The 23,356-nt window shown below is 48.0% G+C and overlaps 1 protein-coding gene across 1 annotated transcript in view; it reads right to left on the bottom strand.

The window, feature by feature from the left end:
- GAB2 (GRB2 associated binding protein 2) overlaps positions 1-18,798 on the bottom strand; it is a 69,275-nt gene extending 50,477 nt beyond the window's left edge. The window contains exon 1 of the mRNA XM_019530421.1: positions 18,504-18,798. Coding sequence (XP_019385966.1) covers positions 18,504-18,765 — 262 coding nt within the window. The 5' untranslated portion in view covers positions 18,766-18,798. The remainder of the gene's footprint in view (positions 1-18,503) is intronic.
- Between the last annotated feature and the right edge of the window lie 4,558 nt (positions 18,799-23,356).

The raw sequence follows: 23,356 nt of genomic DNA, 5'->3' as shown, positions 1-23,356 counted from the left end.
GTCATAGGATCCCAGCAAGATAAGCATCCAATTTGCTCTTGAAGGTGTTCAGTGTAGGTGCTTGAACCACCTCTGATGGCAGGCTGTTCCAGACTTGTCAGAAATGCATTTTATATTTTAAACAATAAGACAAAATTACAACATTGACATTTGAAAAAACCCACAACTATATCACAAAACTGGACGTGGTGACTGACCCATAGTGAATTATTCTGAAAACTCTGATTTGCCGAAAAGCTCAAAATTGCTTTAGTTCAGAATGAAAACAAATCCTGAAACATCCACGTTTCCCACAGATCAGAAAGACTCAATTTTGATCCTCTAAGCTGGAGTTTCTGATGCGTCCTCACCTGTTTCTGTTTAATGCAAAGGGAACGTGCAATCAACAGCATGCTACGTGGCAGCGGTAACTACGGACGGGACTGTTACAATAACAATTAGGTCGAGCTAATCAGTGACATCTAGGACAGTTCCCAAGTTTACTGTTTTGGCACGGCAGGCATAATGCATATGTAAGGGCCTGAGTGTTTGCCCTCATACAGCTACATCTTCTGTTTCTTATTCTTTAGGAAAATGACTCAACGGGCACAGGACCAAGATTCCACATGTGGAACTTCTGAGAACTTCCCCCCCCTCCGTTAACAGGGAAGAAATGCAGTTTTCAAAACAGGCAGCCAGAGAGGTGTTATTGAGCACTGCTGTATCTCCTAGACCTAACTCCAACCTTGAGGATATAAGAACTGCCTTTCTGGGTCCCACCAAAGGTCCACCTCACTCTGTACCCTGCCTCTAACAGTGGCAAGTAGTGGATGCTTTAGAGCAGTTGCCGCTCAACCTCTGGCCTGCTGGTTGAATACAACTCGTGGGGCCCCCCACAAGTCTGGAAATTTGCAGGAGTGGTGGCTGCATGATTTGCCGCAGCTTCCAGAGCCACGGCAATTAACAGTGCCACTGCTTGCCATCACCACATTTTTGAATGTACAGGGAGCCCTGCCAGCCAGATGATGCCTCCCCGCAAGCTGGCACGGGGCATGGGGTTGCTTCACAGCTGGATTGGCGTGTGGGGCTGGGCTGGTTCATGGGGTCACTCCGCAGTAAGATCCAGCACGTGTGGCCAGATCAGTGCACCAGATCACACCTGCAGACTGAATCTGCCCATGGGATTTGGCTCGTGGACCGGTCTCACTCACCACTCACCCAGCTCACGTGGCTGGAAGGCTGAGCACCGTGGCTTTAGACAGGGCATATGTAGAGTGATTCTTCCCTTGTTAGACTGTCCCAGTTATCAACAGTTGCAGATAAGGGATATCCTGAGCCTGAGGTTACTTCTCTGACAGCCCTCACCAGGTCCATGCTTCAGGGGGTGTGTTCTCAAGATTAGATCCAGCTCTTGGAAGTAAGGATTCCTGGCCTCTTTCCCTGGCTGTGGCCCGTGGCAGACTTGGGCAAATCCTGTAAGTAACTGGGTTTTATCCATCTTATTCATTTAATCTATTCTTCCACCCATGGCCTAAAATATGGGACCTTAACCTGGATACATCTTGGCATGATTTCTCTCCATATACAGTCCAAAGGGTAAACCAAATTATAAAGGAGATTGGCTCCAGATGTGCTACACCACCATATGCATAAAAAAATCCCACTACTAGATCATACCAGTAGTTCATTTAGTCTGTCATCTTGTCTTCTGAGAAAAGAAAGCCTCAAGAACAATTATGGGATAACTGTCTTCCAGGAAAGAGCAAAGCCTGACAGATTGTCCAGCATCACAAACAAGTTGAGCTTAATGATCAGCTACAAAAAAAATAATGAGAATCCCAGCAACTCTCAGTTCAAGCATTACTTTTAAAGGCAAAGGCAATGAGTACATACTTTGGCAGTAATGCAGAAACCAATCAGGATGCCTAGAAGCAAATTATATCATGATCTGGCAAGGAGGCAGCTGCACTTACCAACTGAAGATATGGCCATCGAAAATCTATACCTTAAAGAACAAACTAGGAATCTTTAACTCAACTGTTATTTCCTTTTCAATGTATGGATGGGAGAGCTGGAAAGCCATCAAAGGTATGGGTGGATGAAATGCCTTCCAAAGCAAATGCCTCAGAAAAGTAACTAGGTATGAAATGGAATAAATAAATTAGATGCTAAAGCTCATCTGAGAGTCTGACTACCCATCATCAGAAACGATGATGGGAAAAATGGAGATGCGCATTAAGAAAGAAGCCAGATGACCTGCAAAAGCAGATGTGCCACTGGGCAGCTGAAGGAATGGCCAGAATGGCCCAACCAAAGGACTCCCTCTGGCAGACAACACTGAGAAAGAGAGCGAGCTTCAGGCACTTAACACCACAGTGAGGACGTGCAAAAAAAAGGCCTGGTCAGAGACCAAGGATGGAGCTCTGTGCCTAAGCAGGATTCATGTGATGTCCAATGGTGCAGGAGGGCTTGAGATTGAGATGGGGTCAGGGAATAATGTCACTCTGCTTTTTCCTCTGGTGGGACACCATTCTCCTTGCACTTAAACGGATGTAAGTCAGGAATAACTCTATTAAAGCCAACGATCTACGGTTTCCCAGCTTTCCCTGAAGACTGATTTGCATGACTGCATCTGCTTCTCTGATCCCAACCTGTGAAAAGCACTTAATATGTGCTGAGCATGTGCTCAAGTCCCGTTGGATCTGGCCCCAAATGCATTCTGATGTTTGGAGAACCAAAAAGGGAACACTTATGTGGACCGTACTTAGACCAAAGTTTCTCCAACCTGGGTATGTAGCAAACTTCACAGGTACATAAACGAAGGGACCAAAAAAGAAGGAAATACAAATACAGGAAAAGAAAAAATAATGAAGTACAAATCTGCAGTATGTCTTAGGGTTTTGGAGAGGATACAGTGTGATTGTAGAGACAGAAAGTCTTGTATTCTTACTATCCAGAATATGGAATGACAGGGGCATATAGCAGGAAAATGAATTTAAAAAGAGATCTGCAACTCCAAAATGTTTGAAAACCACTGATCTAGATTGCAAACTCCTTGGATAACAGCTTGCTTCTATGTTCTACACGTGTACAGCACCTAGCACAAAGGTATCCCTGTCCATGATGGTGCCATGACAATACAAATAATAAATATTAACAAAAACATTGGCCTGCCAATACCATTTAAAAAAATGCTGAAGCATGTTTGAGAAACACCAGGTAATTACGGCTGAGACATAGGGGCTTTCAAGGGAAGAAGTGTTATCTTTGCAGATAAAATCAGTAATAAATATTACTACATGTATAAATGGGATCAGGCTGGAAACAAACACTGTTGAGTGTCACTGAAAGTTCATATCAATCTGCAGTTCCTTGGAACCAGGGTTTTGCAGCCTTCTTGGTCTGCGTGGTTTCATCTGCTGGATTTATGAAGCCTTTTCTTTATTCAAGTTAATTTGAAAGTAAAACAATAAAGCAGCACAAGATAATAAGCAAGCAGACCTCAAGGTCTGGGGAATGAGAAGTGAAATCTGTCCTTGCTTTCCTCTCACGCTGTCCTGAGGGAGGCTCGGGAGCTCTGAAGCAGAGCCGATACTGAGGGCGTGAAGGGGCCAGCATGGAAAACGGAGGAAATCAAAATGTAGATAAGGCATCTTGAGAACAGAGAGTGATGCAAAAGTCATTCTAGTGCATGAGACTCACAAACACGAAGTCATTTTATCTCCCAGATCATCCCCATGCCTTTGCCCGGCAGCGCAGAGTTGTGCAGCGGTGGGCATGGCTTGTGTTTTGATCTCATCTGGCCCCCACCCAGGGCAGGGAAAGGAGTGGTAAGTGAGCACAGAGATCAAACCCCAGACAATGAGCTGCCAGATGATGGATGGCCCTTGCCTTTGGCAGGCTCTTGCTACTTGAGCTGCCCTCACAGGGAGGTGAAGCAGAGCCTGATTTGAGTCTGCCAGAGTTTCAGTCGAGCTGCCATCCAGATTTACACCACTCTTGAGATCAGAGCCAGGCTCAGTATAGTCATCCCCTACCAGGGACAACTCTTGTGATGCTTGTGCAGCTGGCAGCCCCGACATGCTCAGCGGCAGTGCAGCTGAGAAGTCACCCATGCAGCTGGGCTGTAACCGTGGCTAATACTAGCTGCCAGGGCTTGGGCTGGCATCTGCTGAGTAGGCAGCCCAGGGACCTCTCCGCCTTCTCTCTCCCTGCTACATCTGACTGAGGAAGGAGCAGAAGCAATGACGGTGGCAGCTACAAGAGCAAGCAGAGTCTCAAGAAGACAGAGCTGGGGGGTCCAGTTCTAGCCTCAGCCAAGGCCTCTCCTCTACCAACACCCTTCACTTCCCACCCAGCACCCTCAGACACCCTTCCCCCTGACACTGGAGCAAGCTGCAGCACCCACCCACCCTGGCACCATCCAGCATACATCCCCTCATCTTCCCAGGTGCAGCGGCCAGGTTCTGCGCAACGTCATGCCCACCCACCCTCACCAACTGTGGCAGGGCGTATCGATGGAAGTTGATGACTATATGCAAATGCGTAAATGAATAAGTGAAAAATATGATTGCCTAATTATCTGCAGAACTTATGCATGCATCCAACACAAAGAGTACTCAGGGATGAATGTTGAGAAATGTAAAGTGCTCCACCTGGGGACGAACAATCCCTTGCACACCTACAGGCTTGGCAACGCCAACCTGACCAGCACCATGAGTGAAAGAGAACTGGGGCTAATAATAGACTACAGCATGAATATGAGCCAGAAGTGCGCCTCTGCTGCCAGCAGGGCAAATAATACTGTGGCATGCATCAATTGATGCATCTCCAGCAAGACCAAGGAGGTGATTCAGGACTGGTGAGACCCAACTGGAGTGCTGCATCCACTTCTGGGCACTGTACTTTCACAAGGACATGGTACAACTTAAGAGAGTCCAGAGAAGAGACTTGCGCGGCAAGCTATACAAGGAAAGGCTGAGGGACCTGGGATTCTTCAGCCTGAAAAAGAGAAGGCTGAGAGGACACCTGGTAGCAGCTTACCACTACATCAGGGGAGTACATCAAGGGCTCGGTGAACAGTTGTTGGGGAAAACCAGGAGTAATGGCCACAAACTCCTGGAAGACTGTTTCAGGCTCAACGTTAGGAAAAACTTCTTCACAGTCAGGGTGTCCACACTGGGGAATAAGCTCCCTCCAGGGCTGGTGCAATCGCCTACCCTAGAAATCTTCAAGAGGAGACTGGATGGTCATCTTGCTGGAGTCACCCAAACCCATCTCTTTTCTGCTTGGTGCAAGGGGCTGGACCCGATGATCTTCCGAGGTCCCTTACAATCTATGAATCGATGAACAAACCCAACAGCCAAGCTGCTGGCCTGGAAAAGCTGAGAAAAATGGGTCCTCGTGGACTGATTACGAGGACACTGAAGAGGGGATGCTTAGAACTGGTAGCCCTGAGCCAGTGTTTAGATGGGAGGGGGTCAAAGCAGAGCAGGAAAGATCCAAAGCATATGAACCATTTTCTCATAGAGGTAGACCCTCTCTGAAGCGCATCACTCCCAGGGATGGCTGGACCATTGTGGCCTGCAGCCTTTAGAGGAGGGAGCTTTCTTTGGCCACGTAGACAGAGGGAAGTCAGACTGTGAGTTCTGGACTGGCTGCGTCCTCCCCAATGTGCCTTGGACGCCCCGCTGCGGACAGATAGGGGCTGCTCTCCCCATTCTGTTGCTAAATGCCTAGCAGCTATTTTCCTTTTAAAAGGTGTGTGTGGTTTTGTCCTTTGATCTCCTATTGATAATTATCTGCCTCCCTCAATTTTTCCTGGGCAGTACCTCATCCTAAAAATTCCCGAGTGGCCATTAACCACAGTGGGGAGGAACGGAGGTGGCACAGTGCTGAGGAGGAGGAGAGCCAACAGGAAACTGGAGAACACGAGAGATTTTCCATCTGTCCTTGAGACTGTCCGAGGCAGGGAGCAGCAGGGCTGATCTGTGATGCGTGCGAATGCTGTGTCCCAGGCCTACTTCGGTAAGCAGCAATTACAGAGTAATACAACACTACGAAAGCTATACTGGTGACTGATTTGGGTTTTAAAGACCTTAACTCTTTTTTCACCAATGAAAATGTTTCCAAATAGAAACCGTGGTGAACTTGACTGATACACTGGCCTCACTGCGGCCAGTCTGGAACCAGTTCATACTCAGAAAGGGGCAGGAGCTGTCTTTTTTGCTTCCCCTGTCCTGGGGCTTCTGGAGGCAATGACAGAGACAGATTTTAAAAAATGCCGAGTATAAATTTCCCTTCTCACTGGTTGTCGTTTCTATCCTTTGCATCAGTCTTTGGCTGTACAGCTGGGCGGGAGACACATGTACACATCCTGCCAGGAGTCTGTCCTCAGCTCAGCTGCAACACCTCCAAGTATTGTTAGATGTGACCCCACATGCACTCTCCAAATGTTAGCCTCCAACATCCTTGTCTATTGACAGCTGAGCAGCTCCTGCATGGTGCTAAGTGCCCTTGTCTACAACTGAAGACAGCCTGGAAGCTTGCGGGGGAAGACTCTGCGTTAAGAGTTAAAACCCCCTGAGTTTTTTGCTCCACCGATGTCATTCTATCCAGCCACCCAAACTACCTGTTCATTCATCCTTGAATCAATCTCCAGAAATCCCTGGGCTCCTCAAGCATCAGAAAGCCTGTTCTGGCACCATTAGCCCCATCACCAGTTACGCCTCCTAAAATCATGAGCTTTCCTTAAAAATGTCATGGTTTTAAAAAGATTGTATGGCAGGTACCTTGTATTGGCCTTCTGGTGTCTGAGTCTTTTATGCTTGTGTTGTCAAGCCTTTCTCCCCTCACTGTAGAGGATCCGTTCTGGTATAATTACGTGACTCCTGAAGCTGGACCTTTAAGAAGTGCGGAAGCCAAAACAGTTTACAGCAGGATTTCCTGTCAATACTGCAAGACCCGTGATAAAATTCTTAACGTTGGGCAAACCTCTGAGCTCGGAGAACTTTGATCCTATCTAACGAGAGTTAATCTCAACCTACAGTTGCAGGTTTGGCGACCCAGAAAACTCTGGGGGAATGTGAACTGGGACCTGAGTACAGCGTCTTGGGCAGTGTAGTACTGGTATGTCTAAGGAGACAGCACTGGAGTGGGGCCTCAGTGGCTTGGTCTGCCTTCCTGCTTCTGCTGCTGCCCTGCTGGGCAACCTTGGGCAAATCACTTTGCCACTCTGTGCCTCAGTTTCTCTACCTGTAAAATGGGACTAAGGCGACTGCTCATTTTTATGCAGCGCTTAGAGATCGTCTCACGACAATAGCTAAGTTAACCTAGACCATTCGGATTAATTTGCTGACATGTCCTCTACTTGCGGTCATGCCTCACACAGGAGTTGGGCCCATGAAGCCCAAGCAGCAAAACCGACGTGGATTTCACAAGCTAGCAGGCAGTGAACGGACCATAAGCTGTGTGCGGAGTACCAAGGCCTCCAGCACTGCCCCTCCTGCTCCTGTCCCCTCGGACAAATCTCCCTCGAGAACTCAAGGGACATTCACATTGAAGGAGACCTGAAAGGCGAGGAAGAGACGGCATGTGCCTTCCCCTGCCGCTTTCTTCCAGGCAGAAGATTGCAGCTGACTGTGGCTCTCTGCTCTTTGGCAGACTCATTTATTACCTGGACTATCGACTCCCTGAAGGGAAGGGAAAAAAAGAGCAACGGGCACTCAAACCTACTTAAGCGGCTCTGCCGTGCCAATACCACTCCATCTCTGGTATTGTTTACACTGAGCTGAAAGCCGAACAGTGTCAGATCTTAAAATAACTGGCCGTTTGTGACCCCAAGAGCCGCGGGTCAGGGGAGTTTATAACCGATTTAAAGGGGCAGCCTGACTTCAAGTGATGGGTTTGAACTCCGAGCTGAAGAGTTCAGAGGCTATGCCGTCTTTTAATGTTTAGCGAGGAGCCCAACCCACAGCCAACAAGAAGCCTTCTGTTGACTTCAATAGCCTCTGGATCATGCCCAATTCGGAAACACAATCAGAGGGCTCGTGCTACCAGGATGAATCTGGAGAGGCCCCATCGTGGGGAAAGCTCAGGGCAGGGCAGAGACGGGGCTGGGAAATGCCTCTCTGAATTCAGGGGTGCTCCTTCACTCAATACAGCTCTGAAATGTGGGCTATGCAGAAGAACGAGGCTCATTTTAATCAAGGAAAGGAAATATAGACTGGCAAAGAAGTGAGACAAGAAGGAGGGAGGGGAAAGGGGAATGCTTTCTACCTGGCTGGCACATTGTGTGTATGTGCATGTATATGCGTGGGCACATGTATGTGTCAGATATAAAAGGGGAGAATTCAGCCCAGCATAGACACCTAAAGAAAAGCAGGTGTTCAGCACCCACACCTTGTGCTGAAGTTAACTTCTCTTATAAATGCCACAGAGCCAGGTGCCCGGTGCCTCAGAAAGCTGCACCATGTTTTCTGAGGTGGTGAACAGCAAATTTAAGGCTCCTAACTCACAGCATCCAAGTGGGAACTCTGTCGCCTGTATTCCTCCATCATGGGAACAGTTGGTCTTCAGAAAGGACCTTGATCAGGAGGGCCAAATGTTGTAACACCGGTAGAGCACTGCGATAGCAATAAATGCACAGCTCTTCACTGCACCTGCAAACAGGTGTGTGATGGAGGCAGCAGGCGCCACATCCCCAACTTGTTTGTGCACAGGAGGAATGAGCTGAACACGGCGGGGGGCAGAGGGAGGAGAAGGGGAAACCCAGGCATGACCCCTTATCGTCTACTCTGCTCTGCCCCCCACCTAGCTATTGCACAAAGGTTTCACTTCAGTCAGGGCACTGCATCATCAGCACTAAAGGATACAGATGTGTGCCAGGCACAATAACAAGGAAGTACTTGGCCTCTGCTGCAGCCAGGACTATTTCCTTAGCATAAGAATTTGTACCCTGGCAGTGTAAGACGCTGCTGCACAGCATACAGGCTCCCCAGGGGCTGTGTTGGCTCCCAGAGCCTCTCCACAACTTTGCTTCCCAGCACCCCTTGGGAACTGCATTCCTTCCTCCCTATAGGTGTGAATTTGGCATTTCTCAGGGTACTTAACTGCAGGCCCTGGCAGAAGGCTGCATGCTGGGGGCAGCGCAGCCTCCCCCTCCCCCAGTTCAGGGTTCACTTCAAAACTGTCCCGGATTAGAAAATCATCCAGGAATCAGGACTCATGGTAGAGGTGATATCTTTTATTAGACCAAGTAGATTTTTGCAAAAAAAATTCTTTAATTGCAAGCTTTCAGGTGCAACCTGGATACCTAAAATCATTCAGGGGTTTTCTCTCATCTCCTGCCTGAATCTTGTGCCTCCCTCTGCTCCCTTTCTCCTGCTCTGCTAACAGCAGCCTCTGCTCTGTCTTTCCACTCACCCTTCTGCTGTTCCTGCCATTGTGTATGTGATAAGCCCACCAGCAGCCCTCTCAGACACACTGCACTGCTGCTTCCTATGCCAGAGGCACTGGAGACAGTGATTCCCAAAGGCAGTGCTGGGGAAGCAGAAGTGAGCTGCAAACCATAGGCTGGATCAGGCCCCCTCCAGGGATCAAGCCCCAGCTGGGCCAGCAGCATGCGCAGAGATCAGGCCCATGGACCAATGAGTTAAATCTGCTGCTGATTTTAATCTGGGGAAAAAAAAGTGTGTCAGAGTTCGGGAAACACTGAGACAGGTGCTGCAGGTGAGCTGATTAGCATGGGAGTGGGCTAATTGCTCAGCAGTGCTAATTAGCCCCCCTCTGAAGTGCCATATGGAAGCACCTACACTGCTTCCTGATCAGGAGGCAGCTTGTCTGGAGCAGGCATTGCATTCCCTTCTCGCTGGCTGGGAACGATGGAGACATGGCTGGAGCTTTCTTTGAACCACTTTATCTTGCCTGTCTTGCATCTTTGTCCTCATTTACATTTGTTGCTTACTTATTTTTACTTAACGGTATCTTAACACGGGCTATTTAGCTAGGGAACATCCAGCCACAGGGCCTAGTTATAATTGACACAAGGCTATTATCAGGCAGTAGGTTCCTGAATACATGTCGGCAGGGGAGAGCTCTGAAGACGGAACAGGTGGAGGGCAAGGTGAGGGTTTATGCCATCCGAGCGGGGACCAAAGTAGGTGGAAGGGGCAGCAGGGGAGGACATGGAGAGATGCTTAGGAAAGAAGCAGGCCAGTGAACAAAGGAGTTTCGTGCAGTGAAGGCCAGCTGCTGGAGCAGGGAAAACTGTGGGGGGCAAGAAGATGTGTTTAATGTGGTGAAAGGTCACAGCCAAAGGAGGGACTGAAAGACAGTTGTCAGAGTGGCAGGCTGCAGATGATCTTTATGTAAATCTCAGTGATTACCACAGCAGGTAGGAACCCCCTGTGCAAAGCACTGTGCAAACACAACTATTCTTGACCAAAACTGTGGTATTTGTCACTGCGCTAACTCAGGTCTTCTTCCCTGTGGTTCGTGCTTCATTTCTGCTTGCTATGATCAGGTACCATGTTATATGCTAGCAACCTGAACCATTGAAAACCACGAGACAGGCTCCCAAAACCCATGCGGTTGGCTTAAAAATGATGTGCTTTTAAAAAGAAAACAAAAGCCACTTTGAATCCTTTTTATTTGCTCTTTCATTAGCTTTCTGCTACCATGAAAGCCAGAGAGATGTATTTTTATAATAAAAATTTAGTCTTGTATAATTGCTCGACTCCAGGAGTCAAAGCTTTAAGCAAATCACTCACTATTGTAACACCTGAGATACAATGTGAGATAAGATAGCACGGGGTGGCAAGAATGAACAATACCAGGGAGGTAAAGTGACTTTGCCTGATTACAAAGGAAAGGCAAATGGGACCCGAATCTCCTGATTCCCAGCCCTGTGCTGTGGACTTTATCTCAGAGAAAGATAGCAAAGAGACAGACAGGACCCTCTACACTTTGCATGTGGCTGAAACAGAGCAATACAGGCATACAGAAAGCTGATCCAACAACGCACAGCAATAAGACACACTAACAGGGGGCAGCTATCAAGAGAACATGGTATTCAGTTTTAAACAGCACTGATTTATTCAAGGCCTGGAAAAAATGTCTTATGCAGAAAAGTCTTCCCCTTGCAGACCACAGAGATGCTACAGCAGAGGAGAGAGGCAGCTGCCTCTACTGGGAACATCAGCTCAATAGGCAGAAAGGCTGAAATCTTTCCTTTCCTTTACTGGAGAAATCGTTTCTGACATTTTTAGGTTATATCTCCAGGACGCTAAGACACGGAGCGACCAGGAGATGTAGCCGGGAGCCAGGAGACGAGTTTTATCTGCCCCCCTCGATGAAAATGCGCTACCCCTTGAGTGGGAGCACCAGCTCCGAGACCTCCCTCAGTGGCTCAGTTTGGCTTTCACAGGGCAGAGGGAGCTTTGCCATTGATCCTAAAGGGCTGCAGGATGGGGCCTCAGCCTGCTGGACAGTGAACAGGAGTTCATTTAGATAAGGAGCTGCTGCATGCATATGTGTGAGAGGGAGAACAATGATTACAGCCACTGCTGTCCAGAGGCCGAATCTGGCCAGGTAAGGGATCTCTTGCCCATCCCGTATGGTGGGAGTGTTTCCAGGATGGTGGAGACTCCGACCTTCCCAGACCAGCTCTGTGCCCATCCATTCCCTCTTGCTCCCAGCCGTGCCAGAAGAAAGACTCTCAAAGTCCCCATGAAAAGTTACTGTCTGTTGCATTCAGCAAGACAATAAAAGTAGAGGGAGTGCTGGGGACTGAGCTGACCTTTGCTTTGAAATGCCATCGCGTTGATGCTCAGCTTTAGCACATAACACAGGGCCCCAATCTCCATCCCCAGCCTCCCCTCCCTGGTCTTTATAATTGCCTGCAGGAGCTGGCCCTGTGCAGGCCACATGGGCAGCAAACAAAGCCTCCTTCTTGACTGTCTCCTGGTGAGCTTGGCTTTGCATGACTAGTTTTGCCACTGTCTTGACAAAAAACCCAAAGGAGTGTCACGAGCTTGTGGTCAGGAGAGAGGGCAGAGATAAAACTGAAATCTAGATCTATGCATGAGGTTTATAAGGCAGGGCTGTACATTTGCCCATTAAAACAAAAACCCAGCCCATTTCAGAGATTAAACCATGATGATTTTAATCATTTTCAAAGATTAAAATGGAGTGAGAGGTCACCACCCTGAAACTCAAAAGCAAGAATGTCAACGGCTTGGCCCTTCTTGGGAACTGATCCTTTGACTCGGAGAAGGGACCTTGTCTTTCTGCATTAGTATTATTACTATTATAATCGCTTTAGCGCCTACAGACTCCAGCTGGGAGCAGGAGGCCATATTGCAGGTGCGGCACAAATACACAGGATCAGTGTCCTGGTCTCAAACAGCTTAGACTTTAAACAGGAAAGAGGTAGGATGGAAAACAGAGGTGAAGGGACTTGCTGAAGGTTACCAGCAAACCAACACCACAGCTGGGGATAGTCTCTAAGCCAGTACCTCTCCACTGGACGGCTCTGACTCTCAGCGGACAGTACTGTGCATATGTGTGGCCATGCAGAATGAAAGAATAGGTTAGACTTCATGGGGTATGTTATGGTCAAAGGACCTCAAACTGTACCATTCCCCCCCGCCCCAATGTTTGTATCGCCTTGAATCTCCATCATTTACCTTGGTAGCGTTTTGGCCGGAGCTTTCCTCAGACCCAAAAAAGGGTTAACAGTGCACGACATATGTTTAGCAGGGCTTCTTTCCCCGAAAACAAACAAAACTTATGAGAAAATACAGTTCACAGCTGAAACCTGGCTGCCTGCCCACTGTGGCAAGGGAAATGCAGATGGTTAGAAATACAACACAATAATAATGAGCTTGTGTTTCTTCAACTGTCCATGTCTAGGGGGCTCTGGGAAACCTGTAGCAGCGTAATAATAAATGAGCCTAACACAAGTGAGGGAGCTACAAGGAAGTCATTTCAGCAGGTCTGGCAGAGTAACCCAGAAAGGTGCCACCGCTAGCCCAGCTGGACTCCTCCAGGTGTTAGGCCAGCTGTGAGCCCCACTCCTTGGGGGTTTTCAAAACCCGACTAGACAAAGCCTTGGCTGGGATGATGTAGCTGGGACTGGTCCTGCTTTGAGTAAGGCGTTGCACTAGATCTGACCTCCTGAGGTCCCTGCCAACCCTCATTTTCTATGATTCCTCTCTTTGCTAACTGAAAACCACTCTACCTGGTTGGCAGCTATAGGTGCTTTAGCAGGTCTCAGGAAAACATTTCAGTTTGTGCCCTGTGCCCGAAAGCTTGCAAAGAACTTTGTTCCAACTACTCAGCTGGTCTAGTAGGAGAGATCACATCTACCCAAAGAACCGGCCTGCCTCAGTTCATGCTGAGCTTTTAGAAAAAGCCTGCTGGAGGCAGATCACCCACATCTACCTCCTGTGGGTCTCTTGCACCTTCCTTTGGCACATCTAAAACCAGCCACTGCTAGGACACTGGTTTGGTCCAGCTCAGTCTGTTCCCAGACAGATTCACAGAAGTTCAAGGCTGGACAGGACCTTGTGGGATCAGGTCCAGCCCCCCTGCTCTGGACAGGAAAGACTTCTGGGGTCAAATAACCCCAGCAAGGTGTGGGTCCAGTCTCCTTTTGAAGATCTCCAGGGTAGGTGCTTGCACCACCCCTGCTGGGAGTCTATTCCAGAGTCTGGTCATACAAACAGTGAAGAAATTTTTCCTTACAGCCAGGCTGAGCTGGATAATAATAGTATCTGAACTATTATCTAATCAGGATAATATCTGAACTATAATCCAGATGTGGGTTCCTTTTTCTTACGATCCCTGCATTTCAAAATCAAAGACTAGATCACGCCCTGATTGTAGCTAATGAGGCGCATGCTGGAAGTGAAGCAGGTACCATGCTGCTTTTGGAGATGGGATTCAGTGCGCTGCAGGACTGAGTCCTAAACAATTTGCCAGCAGCCCTTCAACTCGCTGTGTAAAAGGTGACCTGGGAAATAAATCGGACACACTTTCGGACAGGTATAAACGATGTTAATCAGCAGCGCGATTATTTTACTGCTGTATTTCAATACAACCTTCATGTGACACAGGTATATTGGTATCAAGCTGTCTTAAGGTGTGGGCACATGACCAACATGCCATGGGGTAGAAAAGGGCAGGGTTGCATCAGATGGTCCCATGGAATAGCTGAAGTCTTACCCCATGGTAAGTGGAAGCCAAACTTTCAATGAAAAAAGCATGTGTTAACTTCTATGTACCTCAGATTAAGTATGTGCACATGGGTGTCAACCCCACAGTAATTTGTTCATGTGCCCATCCCCATAGACTGGTTTGGTTTATTCCCCTCTGTACTGGGGAGTAGCTATATCCACGAATATAACTTTATCTGCCAGTTGTGCTTTAAGAAAGTGGTACATTGTCACCACCAGAGGAACTGCAACCGTTTGCTGGGGGCTGTGAGTTAGTTTGTTAACTTCTGCAACTCTCTTGCTGTGAAAGTACTGCTGCCCATACAGGTACCTCCTGCTTGCTGCATTCATTCACCATCTCTCATTTATACTGAGATCGCGAGTTTTTAAGGGCAGAGATGGGTTTTCATTACGTTCAGCACCTGGCACATTGATCAGCCCCCCTAGGCATGACCTCACAGCTGCTAATACTTCCACCACTTTCCCCAAGTAAGGTCCAATGACTTGTTTGGAGTTATAAGGGTAGAGGTGTAATAGTGACTAAAAGGGTAGAGGTGTAATAGTGACCCAAGGACTCCAACCCCTAGCTAACAACCCTTCTCCCCAAGCTCTGCTGCTGTCTCGGTACACTTATGATCAGGACTTGTTTGGAAACCATGAGCCCTGGCAGAGTTCAAGAATTTGGGTTTTCTGTCAGTACAGAGCTGTCCTGCATTTCTCCATTTAAATTCCTACTATCACAGGACTGCTTCAACCTCTCACTGTATGCTGGCTTACTATTATGAACAGTAAAATGCATGGGGGTTTCAGTGGGCACCAGGATGAAGCCACTAGGCCTGAGATGCAAATCAGCATCCACAGTGTCCCACTGCATTGACGTGCCTTGATGCACACTGAACTGTCCAGAAGCTCATACAGTCTTGTGCTTGGGGAGAGAAGAAAGAGCTCAGGATCAGGCCTGGGACCTGCCACCTGCCATTACAGTGGATTAGCCTTCAGCTGGCACCTGTGGTAAGTACGAAGTCCAGTCTGGCTTTGGGAGGTGAGTGGGGTTTGCAACACCAGTGCAGGTTTAGTTAAATCATTGGTTTTATCTGAAGTGGAACCTCTCACTCTTTCTACCATGCCTGGATGCACTGGCTGAATTAACAGGGCATGTAATGCAGCCCTTTGCTAGATTGACTCGGAAACTGTTCGTGGCAGGCCGGTGCTCCCTCAGACAAGCTCCTTACCTACAGCACTGAGCAACAGCTATTTTGTTCCAGAAGGGACTTTTATTCCTGATGTTAATCCCCGGTCCTTTGGGGATGTACGTTTGCAATTTAACACCCTCTGTGCTCCTTTCTGGGACAAGGCTGCTTTTACTGTGGTGCTGCCGCTATCTAGACTTATCTTTCACTTTATCCCAGTATCGATCCTGCTTTCTCTGTGCTGGAGGCTTGTTTCGCTACATAGAAAAACTCAGGCTGGAATACAATTTCTTCCAGCTGAATGCAATCAAAACAAAAGGCCCTGACTGGGTAGCTCTTGCCAAGGGTGTTCGCTATTACGCTGAATCCTGATAGCCATAAAATTAGCATCAGATCTGGATGCAGTTTACTTAGCTTGACCTTTCTCTGCAAGATGATGTTTGCAACATTATCGGGGACTCTTTATGGCACTCGTACAAGCATTGCCAAGGTGATGTCCTGTTTAATGCGTCAATTGATGAAGCCTGGATTTATGCTATTGTGATACTGTGTTTGTTGTCCCGCCTGCCTATCCTTTGGCAGGGCTTCAGCTTGGGCAGACTGCAGCTGCTCCATTATCGACCAAAACACACTGGACACTGTTATAGATAGCATAAGGATGTTAGTGTCTATGAAGCTCACACAAGGGTCAGGACCTGGCTGTGCTAGGTGCTGTACAGAAGTATAACAGAGGACACATAGAGAACTCCTGGTCTATATCAACAAGGACACAACAGGTGGATAAACTGGACAAGTCCTAGACTCAGGCCTGAAATTCAGACTTTCTAGCTGTCTTTCAGGCTGTGAATATAGCTAGCTGCAAAGAGCCTGTGTTTTACAGGTCTACCCTACATTACCAGTAAGACAAACATTTAACTATGATGGCTGAGGCAGGGATGATCCTGCCTTCAGAAGACGCTGGACTAGATGACCTCCTGAGGGTCTTTCCAGCCCAATTGTTCTATTGTTACGGCCCTTGGGGATCTGAGGGGTGTGTATGGGTAGAGAGGATGAGGTAACAATAAAACAGACGTAATCCCATCTCATCACTTATTTACTCAGCACCATAGGGGACTGATCTCAGACATCACGCTAGGAGTTGTTCTCAGGGGTGATTTCAAAGAAAATAAGGTGGCGATTTCTCCCTTCTGATGGAGGTTTTGGGAGGGACACATTATACCATCTCTAATCTATACACTTTGGCAGTAGATTAAAGGAATATAGATTAAAGCAGGTTCGCTGCATCCATTCCAAGAGGAACCTTGCAGATGCTTTCCTTTTGCTGGTTTTACAAACCTGATTCTGGTCCCGGAGCAGAAATGTGGAATGATGACTATAGTTGTTGCCCTCCTAACGCACTAGGCTGCTGAATCAAATTCCATGGGTTAGGGTTAGAGCTGTACTCAAAGTGCTTGTAATGTAGGCAATCTCATCAATACAAATGGAATTGGGAATGGATTACATACAGACTCTCCTTTCTGCCACGGCATCCCCACCCTCTGGGTTCTTCCAGTCTGCATTCACATTGTCCTTTCAGCTGCCTCTGTCTGTGGGAACTGGAATGGCTTTGTGGGATCGCTTGGCACCATGCAATACTGTTTAAAAGAAATATCTCTGTCCAGCCTGCAAATACACTCAGAGGAAGCCAGAGAAGCCCACCATTGTCTTAGCCCATGCTCACACTGCCAGGACACAATAGTATGGTGTGCATTTGAGAACGGTTGATGCTCATGAAAGAAGCCACACTGACTCTCCTGTTACACAGAACACCACTGGCTTTTACTTCTTCCCTCCTGCCAGCCTCTCAGCTGTGCCTAATCACACCCATGCTGTGGGGTGGGTAGCTGAACTCTTCCACCCAAACACTATTTGCCTATGGCTGACCCCTGAGTGCCAACTGTAGCCACGGATGCTGTGATGTGGACACAGCATCTCTACCCCCATCCAGCTTGTCTCTTCTATTTGCACATCCCACCCATTACCCTCAGATCCTCCTGTGGAGGAGACGACATGTTCCTGCTGATTCTGAAAGCCTTTGACAGAACTTGGCTGATGGCAACAGTATTTTTTTTTAATTTCTTAAAAGGCTCTGAAGCTTGCAAGATAGGAAGAGGATGACACCAGTATTGTGTAAGTGGTGCAGTCTCCCGTTTGTCCTCCTAAAGAATCGGTCTGGGAACTCTCCTGTCACTTTTAGCCCGCTAAACCTCACTGATATCATCAAGGTTGGGTTCTCAGTTAACTCTATGCTGATCCCCACGGTACCACAGTGCCCTCAATGGTAGGGCAACCATATTAGTGGGGACAGTCCCATTTTAGTGAGTTAATTAGTTATTACTATTAGTCCCGTTTTAGCTGGGACAGTCCCGGATTTCAGAGGCTGGTCCCAGCCAGCTGCTGGGAATTATAAAGAGCATCCCAGAAACACAGGGCACAGTCTAGGGTGCAGGGCACAGTCTGGCTGGCACACAGCCCTGCCCCCACAAATCTGGGAGAGCAGGGACACACACGCGCACACACACACACATACACACACATATGCACATGCACTCACACACACACTGTTGTGGTGCAGAAATACCCCAAGTGACTTCTCAAAGGTCATGCAGGTAGCTGGCAGCAGAGCCAGAAGCAGCACTCTACACTCATACACTCCACCCCAAAGGCCCATGCACCTGGTCCCATTTCTCTGCTTCTGAAGAAAAGAGAGATGGCACAAGCTCTGTGAGGCTGGGGTGGTGGGCTGCAGCTAGGAAGCAGTGGTGAGATCATTTTAGGGAGAAAGCCAAATGATGTGGTCTGGAGGGCAGAGATAGGCAGGGAGGCTGGAGAGGTTGAGGAATGCCTGAGTGGTGCAGTGGCCCAGAGAGAGCTTCACATTTAGTGATCAAAGGACCAATCCCAGCTCCTGTGCCTGACTTCAAAAAGAGTAAAGTCAGGCTGCAAATCCCCCAACTCTTTGTCTGATCCAGCAGAGCAACTGGCTCCAAAAGGAGGGAATAGGGGTTAACCCCACTTTCTTAAGGCACAGTCTGACGCACGGGAATAGGTCACCTATTCCAAACACAAATCCCGGTACCTGTGTTCTCCTCTGACTGGTTGAAGCCACAGATCTGGCAGATGCTACGAACCCACTTGTTCATGTCCTCCTCTGTCTCGGCAACCAGGTAGAAGGTCCGGTCGCTGGTCTTGATGTCAAAGACGTAGCTGTCCTGCAGCTCCTTCTTGTTGAAGGTCAGCCCTGCGTCCACTTGCTCACAGAAGTTGAGGTTGATCACGCGCAGGGGCTTTTTGGAGTGGTCGTTCTTGTAGTATTCCAGGACATCCGGGTCGCCGCTCATCCGACCGCTCCGCAGAATGAACCAGCGTTTCTTCCACGCCTGAAAACCCAAAAGAAACAGTGTTAGCAACACCTGAGAGGAGCAGGATCCCAGGAGCTAGGGGTGGATCTACAAGTTTGAAAAGGGGGTGCAGATGGTGAGGTGCACGATCACATATGAAACAACACACATTTTTCTCCAGTTAAAAATAAACTAGAAGATTTACTAATATGCCAGGGGCCAAGGGCTGTAATATTGCATTTAAGATTGCAGCAAAAACAAATATAACTTTATCAGAATGAGTGAAAAGCAATCTGTAGGACTGTGAAATTGGAGCTTCATTACTAGGAGCAGCTAAAAAACAGCAGAATGGCAGAACAAAGGAAACAGGCAGGCAAAGTTATTTGGGGAGATGGGATACCTGATATCAAAGGATAGTTTGACTGGTGGGCATTCAGTAAAGAGAGTCAGTGGAGTGGAAGAAGTGGGGCTGGAGCCTCTGGCTGCACAGAGCAGAGCAGGGCTTGAATGGTGGTACCATCACTAAAACCCTGGTTAACCCTTCCCTGGCCCTGCAGCCACTGCCAAGTTCAGGGCTTTGGATCCTTGCTTACCATATAAATTGGCTGTGGTTGCAGGACCCGGGAAGGTTTACCTCGCTCTTGGCAGTGACACCTCCTATCACAGCAGCGTCTGCCCCCACTCAGCTCTGTGTGGCTGGAGGTTCAAGCCCCTCTACCTCTATTCCAGTGCCTGAGGTTGTGCCCTCTATCAGGTATGCTTCTGGGGGGTGGGAATCAGAGCAACGCTCGGGGAGAGGGTGGAGTATAACTTGTGCCATTCCTGCCACTCCTGTCTGATGGGATGGTTGAGGGCTGATCCTCAAAAGGGCCCAGTGATCCTGCTGAGATGGTTGGAGGAAAAGGCCCAAGAATAGAAACGGTGTCAGGACCGAGCTCCTATTCCAGCGCTCAGCTCAGCATCTCATGACCTGCAAGTTCTGCGCTCCCCAGTGCCAAGTCATTTGTGGGAAGACATTAGCATCAGTAATCACTACAAAACAAGTCCCAGACCCTTTGGATACAAGGTCCCAGAGAAACAGTCTTGCAGAAACACCCTGGGGGAGTCATTGCAATGAAGTTTGACAGTAACCCGAGCATGACTACGAGAGCTCCCTGTCCTCTGGATCTTTAAATGCCAGTATTCAAGAGGCAAATAAGAACAATGAGAAGCGGCTATTTTTTTAATATTAGGAATAATGCCAAGAAGATCCGTGGAGAATCCAGACTTCATTTATTTGCAAAATCTTCTGTTCCTTCTGTAGGAAGGAAATTCATTAGTAAAGAAAGCGCTATTGATTCTTAAAAGCACTGCTTTCCTTTAGCTACCAGGCTCTACTTTACTCCCAGCAGCATCCCCGTCAAGGCCACCCCTGGGGAAAGCCTCATGGGTTTACGTTGCTCTAGACAAACTGGAAAATAAATGTCACCTGCCAGCCCCTGGGAACTTGCACAAATGAAACGTTTTGCTGCTCAGCAGACTCTCCTCCCTCCTGTAAGCACTGGCTTTGTATGTAGGGAAGGGCTGGCAGAGAGCAGCATGCTTGAAGGGCTGTTTTGCAGCTCCTGCATCTTTTGCCAAGAAGCACATGTGTTCGCAGAATACACATTGGCCCGGCTGCAGGGATCTGAGAGCAGGAATGAATCTGTGACCTGGGCTGGAATTTGAAAAACACCAAACAAATCTGGACGGCAGAGGCTGTCAAGTTTGCTCTGGTGGAAGCCTGCTCGGAGAAGAACAGCATGCAGCCGCTTGCTTTGGCTCAGGGGGTAGGGGGCTGCTTAATGATAGCACAAAGCACTTCCTATGATGGCTGCTCTGAGGCTTTAAACCACAGGACATCTGGGGTGGAGGGTGGCATGGAGGCTCACTGCCCTTGTAAGAGTTTGATTTAATTACAACCCAATTTTGCAGGCCTGTGGGTTTGGGATAAGGCTCCCACATGTGCTGGCTGTATGTCTCAGCTAAAAAAAAGCCCATGGAAAGCAATGTAGGCCAGTGGGTTGAGCTCGGGACAAACTCTAATCCCAGGTTTGAGGGATCCCTGCTGTTTATTTGAGCAAGTCTCCATGTCTCAGTTTCCCCCTGCACGAGATGGGAATTATAATCCGGCATTATCCCGCAAAGCCCTACAGAGATACCTGCAGGTCACTCTGAACACAACAAGTTACTACCTAGTTGTGACCGATGCATGCTATAAAAAGTTACTACCTAGCTGTGACCGATGCATGCTATTGTTGTCGAGTCTGATGTCCCATGGACTGCATGTCAGAGGTTTCCCACGGTGTTGCTGGAGGGCTGCTCAGCCCTATCTGCGCATCTTCCCAGTAGCCCTGTTGTAAAGGGATGCCACACCACTGATGCAGGTCCGAGCTCCCCAAAGGCTGCTCTAACCTCTGCCAGGGCTGATGTGGGCTGTCTCAGAGAATGAAGGAGTTTTGTTTTGTTTTTTTAAAGAAAGTGTTTATGTTCCAAGCCAAATTGGCCAAATCGAGTCCAAATCCATGAGTCAGTCCAGAACTGGAAGTGGCTCTACAACAGACAAACATCCTCCAACCCTACCAGGGGCTTCAAATATTTCCAATGTCTTTTGGCAGGCATCCTATGTGCTGGGCCAAGCCTGGAGGCTTCGGGTTCGGATGCCCCCCAAATTTTGCCTACCCTCAGCCATCTGGCCTCAGGAACAAGCTAGGGAGGAGCCTCCCATTTCTATAAAGTGGGCTTTAAGCCCCAACACCTCGGCAGGTACTAAACCATGCCAGAAGAACAACTATCCCCCAGGGCCTTAAGGAAGACTGCCTTCCTGGACCCAGATCCATGGTGTTTACTGACAGTCTTGCCTCCCAGACCTTGCACTGACTGGATCTTGGTGCCAGAAAGAATCTGGGCCTAGATCGGACTTTCCCAAGTTCAGGGCCATTTGGATGCTCGCCTCATGCTTTCTTGCAAGCTTCAGAGACTTACCCAGATGCTGACTTTTATGAAGACTCTTCCCTAACACATACTTATTAAGCTTTTCTGAGCATGCTCTTCCCTGGCTGTATGCATACACAATACCTATGAGTGTTCACGGGAGTTACTGTCCATAAACCTATATGAAAACACGAGGTAAGATGCTCCCTTGATTTTGCCGGAGCCCCATCAGTTTGTGCTACTTGAAAATCTGCCCTCTTACCTTCAGACAGTTGCATTAAAATCATTTACGCTGCCCGTGCATGAAGAAGAACAAATGTGTTTGTGCTAGATAAACTTGGTGTCAGACTTGCACTGCACTGAAACAGCAGCATGCGCTGATAAATGGGTTACTGGAGATAGCTCGCTGGTCATTTGCCAAGCTAAGTAGAGCTGTTTTCATTTTATGCCTGAGGTTCACATGTCCTTTTTGTTGAATAAAATGTCAGTTTTATCTATTAAAAACTCCAGGGAATGAACACAGTCACCAAAAACAGTCAGTTTAATAGGCTAAAGGAAAAAATACAAGCCCATGAATAACAAAGTCCATGGCTATGTACGTGCTGCATAGTAATAGCCTGCCTTGCAATTTTTGAAATTTTCTTTTTAAAGCCCCAGCTTTTGGAGCCAAGTCATGACAGGAGAATTTCATTTGTCATTCAAAAAATAAACTCCCTTCATTTCTAGCTCTCCTGGTTGTGGAGAAAAGTTTGAGAATATAAGCAGGAAAAGCTGTCTCAGAAGCCACTGGGCAAGTAGAAAGAACCCCAGATTTATTATTTAAAAGCAGTTTCATGCTTTCTCATGGCATGGCATGGGCCATATGGAAGACAAAAGACCACCTGCAAAAATCGATCTTCGCGATCAAGGGTATAAGCCACTGCCTGAGGTAAGGGACCGTTTACCATGAATAAGGATGGCAGAATCCAGGTTTAAGTTCAATTTGCTACCATGATACTCATATTCTGTCCAACAGAAAGGTGGTGGCTTGTCACCTGCCCCAAAACTGCAGTGACTTCCATAATACGGAGGAGCCTGCAGCAACCTCGATTGTTAATAGAGGGGTGGAAATGACATCTTCCTGCATACATTGCTCCTAAGCGGAACGACTTACCGAGAAGCATTTCTTGCTGGGACTTGTTGAACTCTGGGCTACGCAGCCACAGTCATGATACGGGTGACACCAGTGTCATGGTGTAATAAAACACAACAAAGTTCTCTACAGTTTGGTCACTGCCCGGCCATCATTTTAACTAGAGGGCAGGCAGGCGCTATTTTGTATGTATTCTGTCTGGTTTAGAAAGTTACCAGAATCTAATCACGCTGAACTGCTACGACATCATGAGAAAATAGGAGAGGTATGTCGAAAGTCAATCTGGAACTGTATTTGCTTTGGCAGCTGTTGTGTTATCCCAGCAAACGGAAACCATGTCCACAAACCTACACGTGAACGTGTGTGTGTCATAACAAGAACATCGTACTTCACACTGGAATTACTTCAGCTTTCATTTATCAGCGCTCTGCTGATATCCCAGCTGGGCTCCGGCGCACACAGGAAAGTTTTGTTCACGTTACTTATACTGGAAGCAATTCAAGGCAG

This window comes from Crocodylus porosus, unplaced genomic scaffold, assembly GCF_001723895.1.
Source record: "Crocodylus porosus isolate Cpor-Errol unplaced genomic scaffold, CroPor_comp1, whole genome shotgun sequence".
NCBI classification, from domain to species: Eukaryota; Metazoa; Chordata; order Crocodylia; family Crocodylidae; genus Crocodylus; species Crocodylus porosus.
The sequence above is the reverse complement of the archived record's forward strand: the minus strand, read 5'-3'. Positions and strand labels throughout refer to the sequence as shown.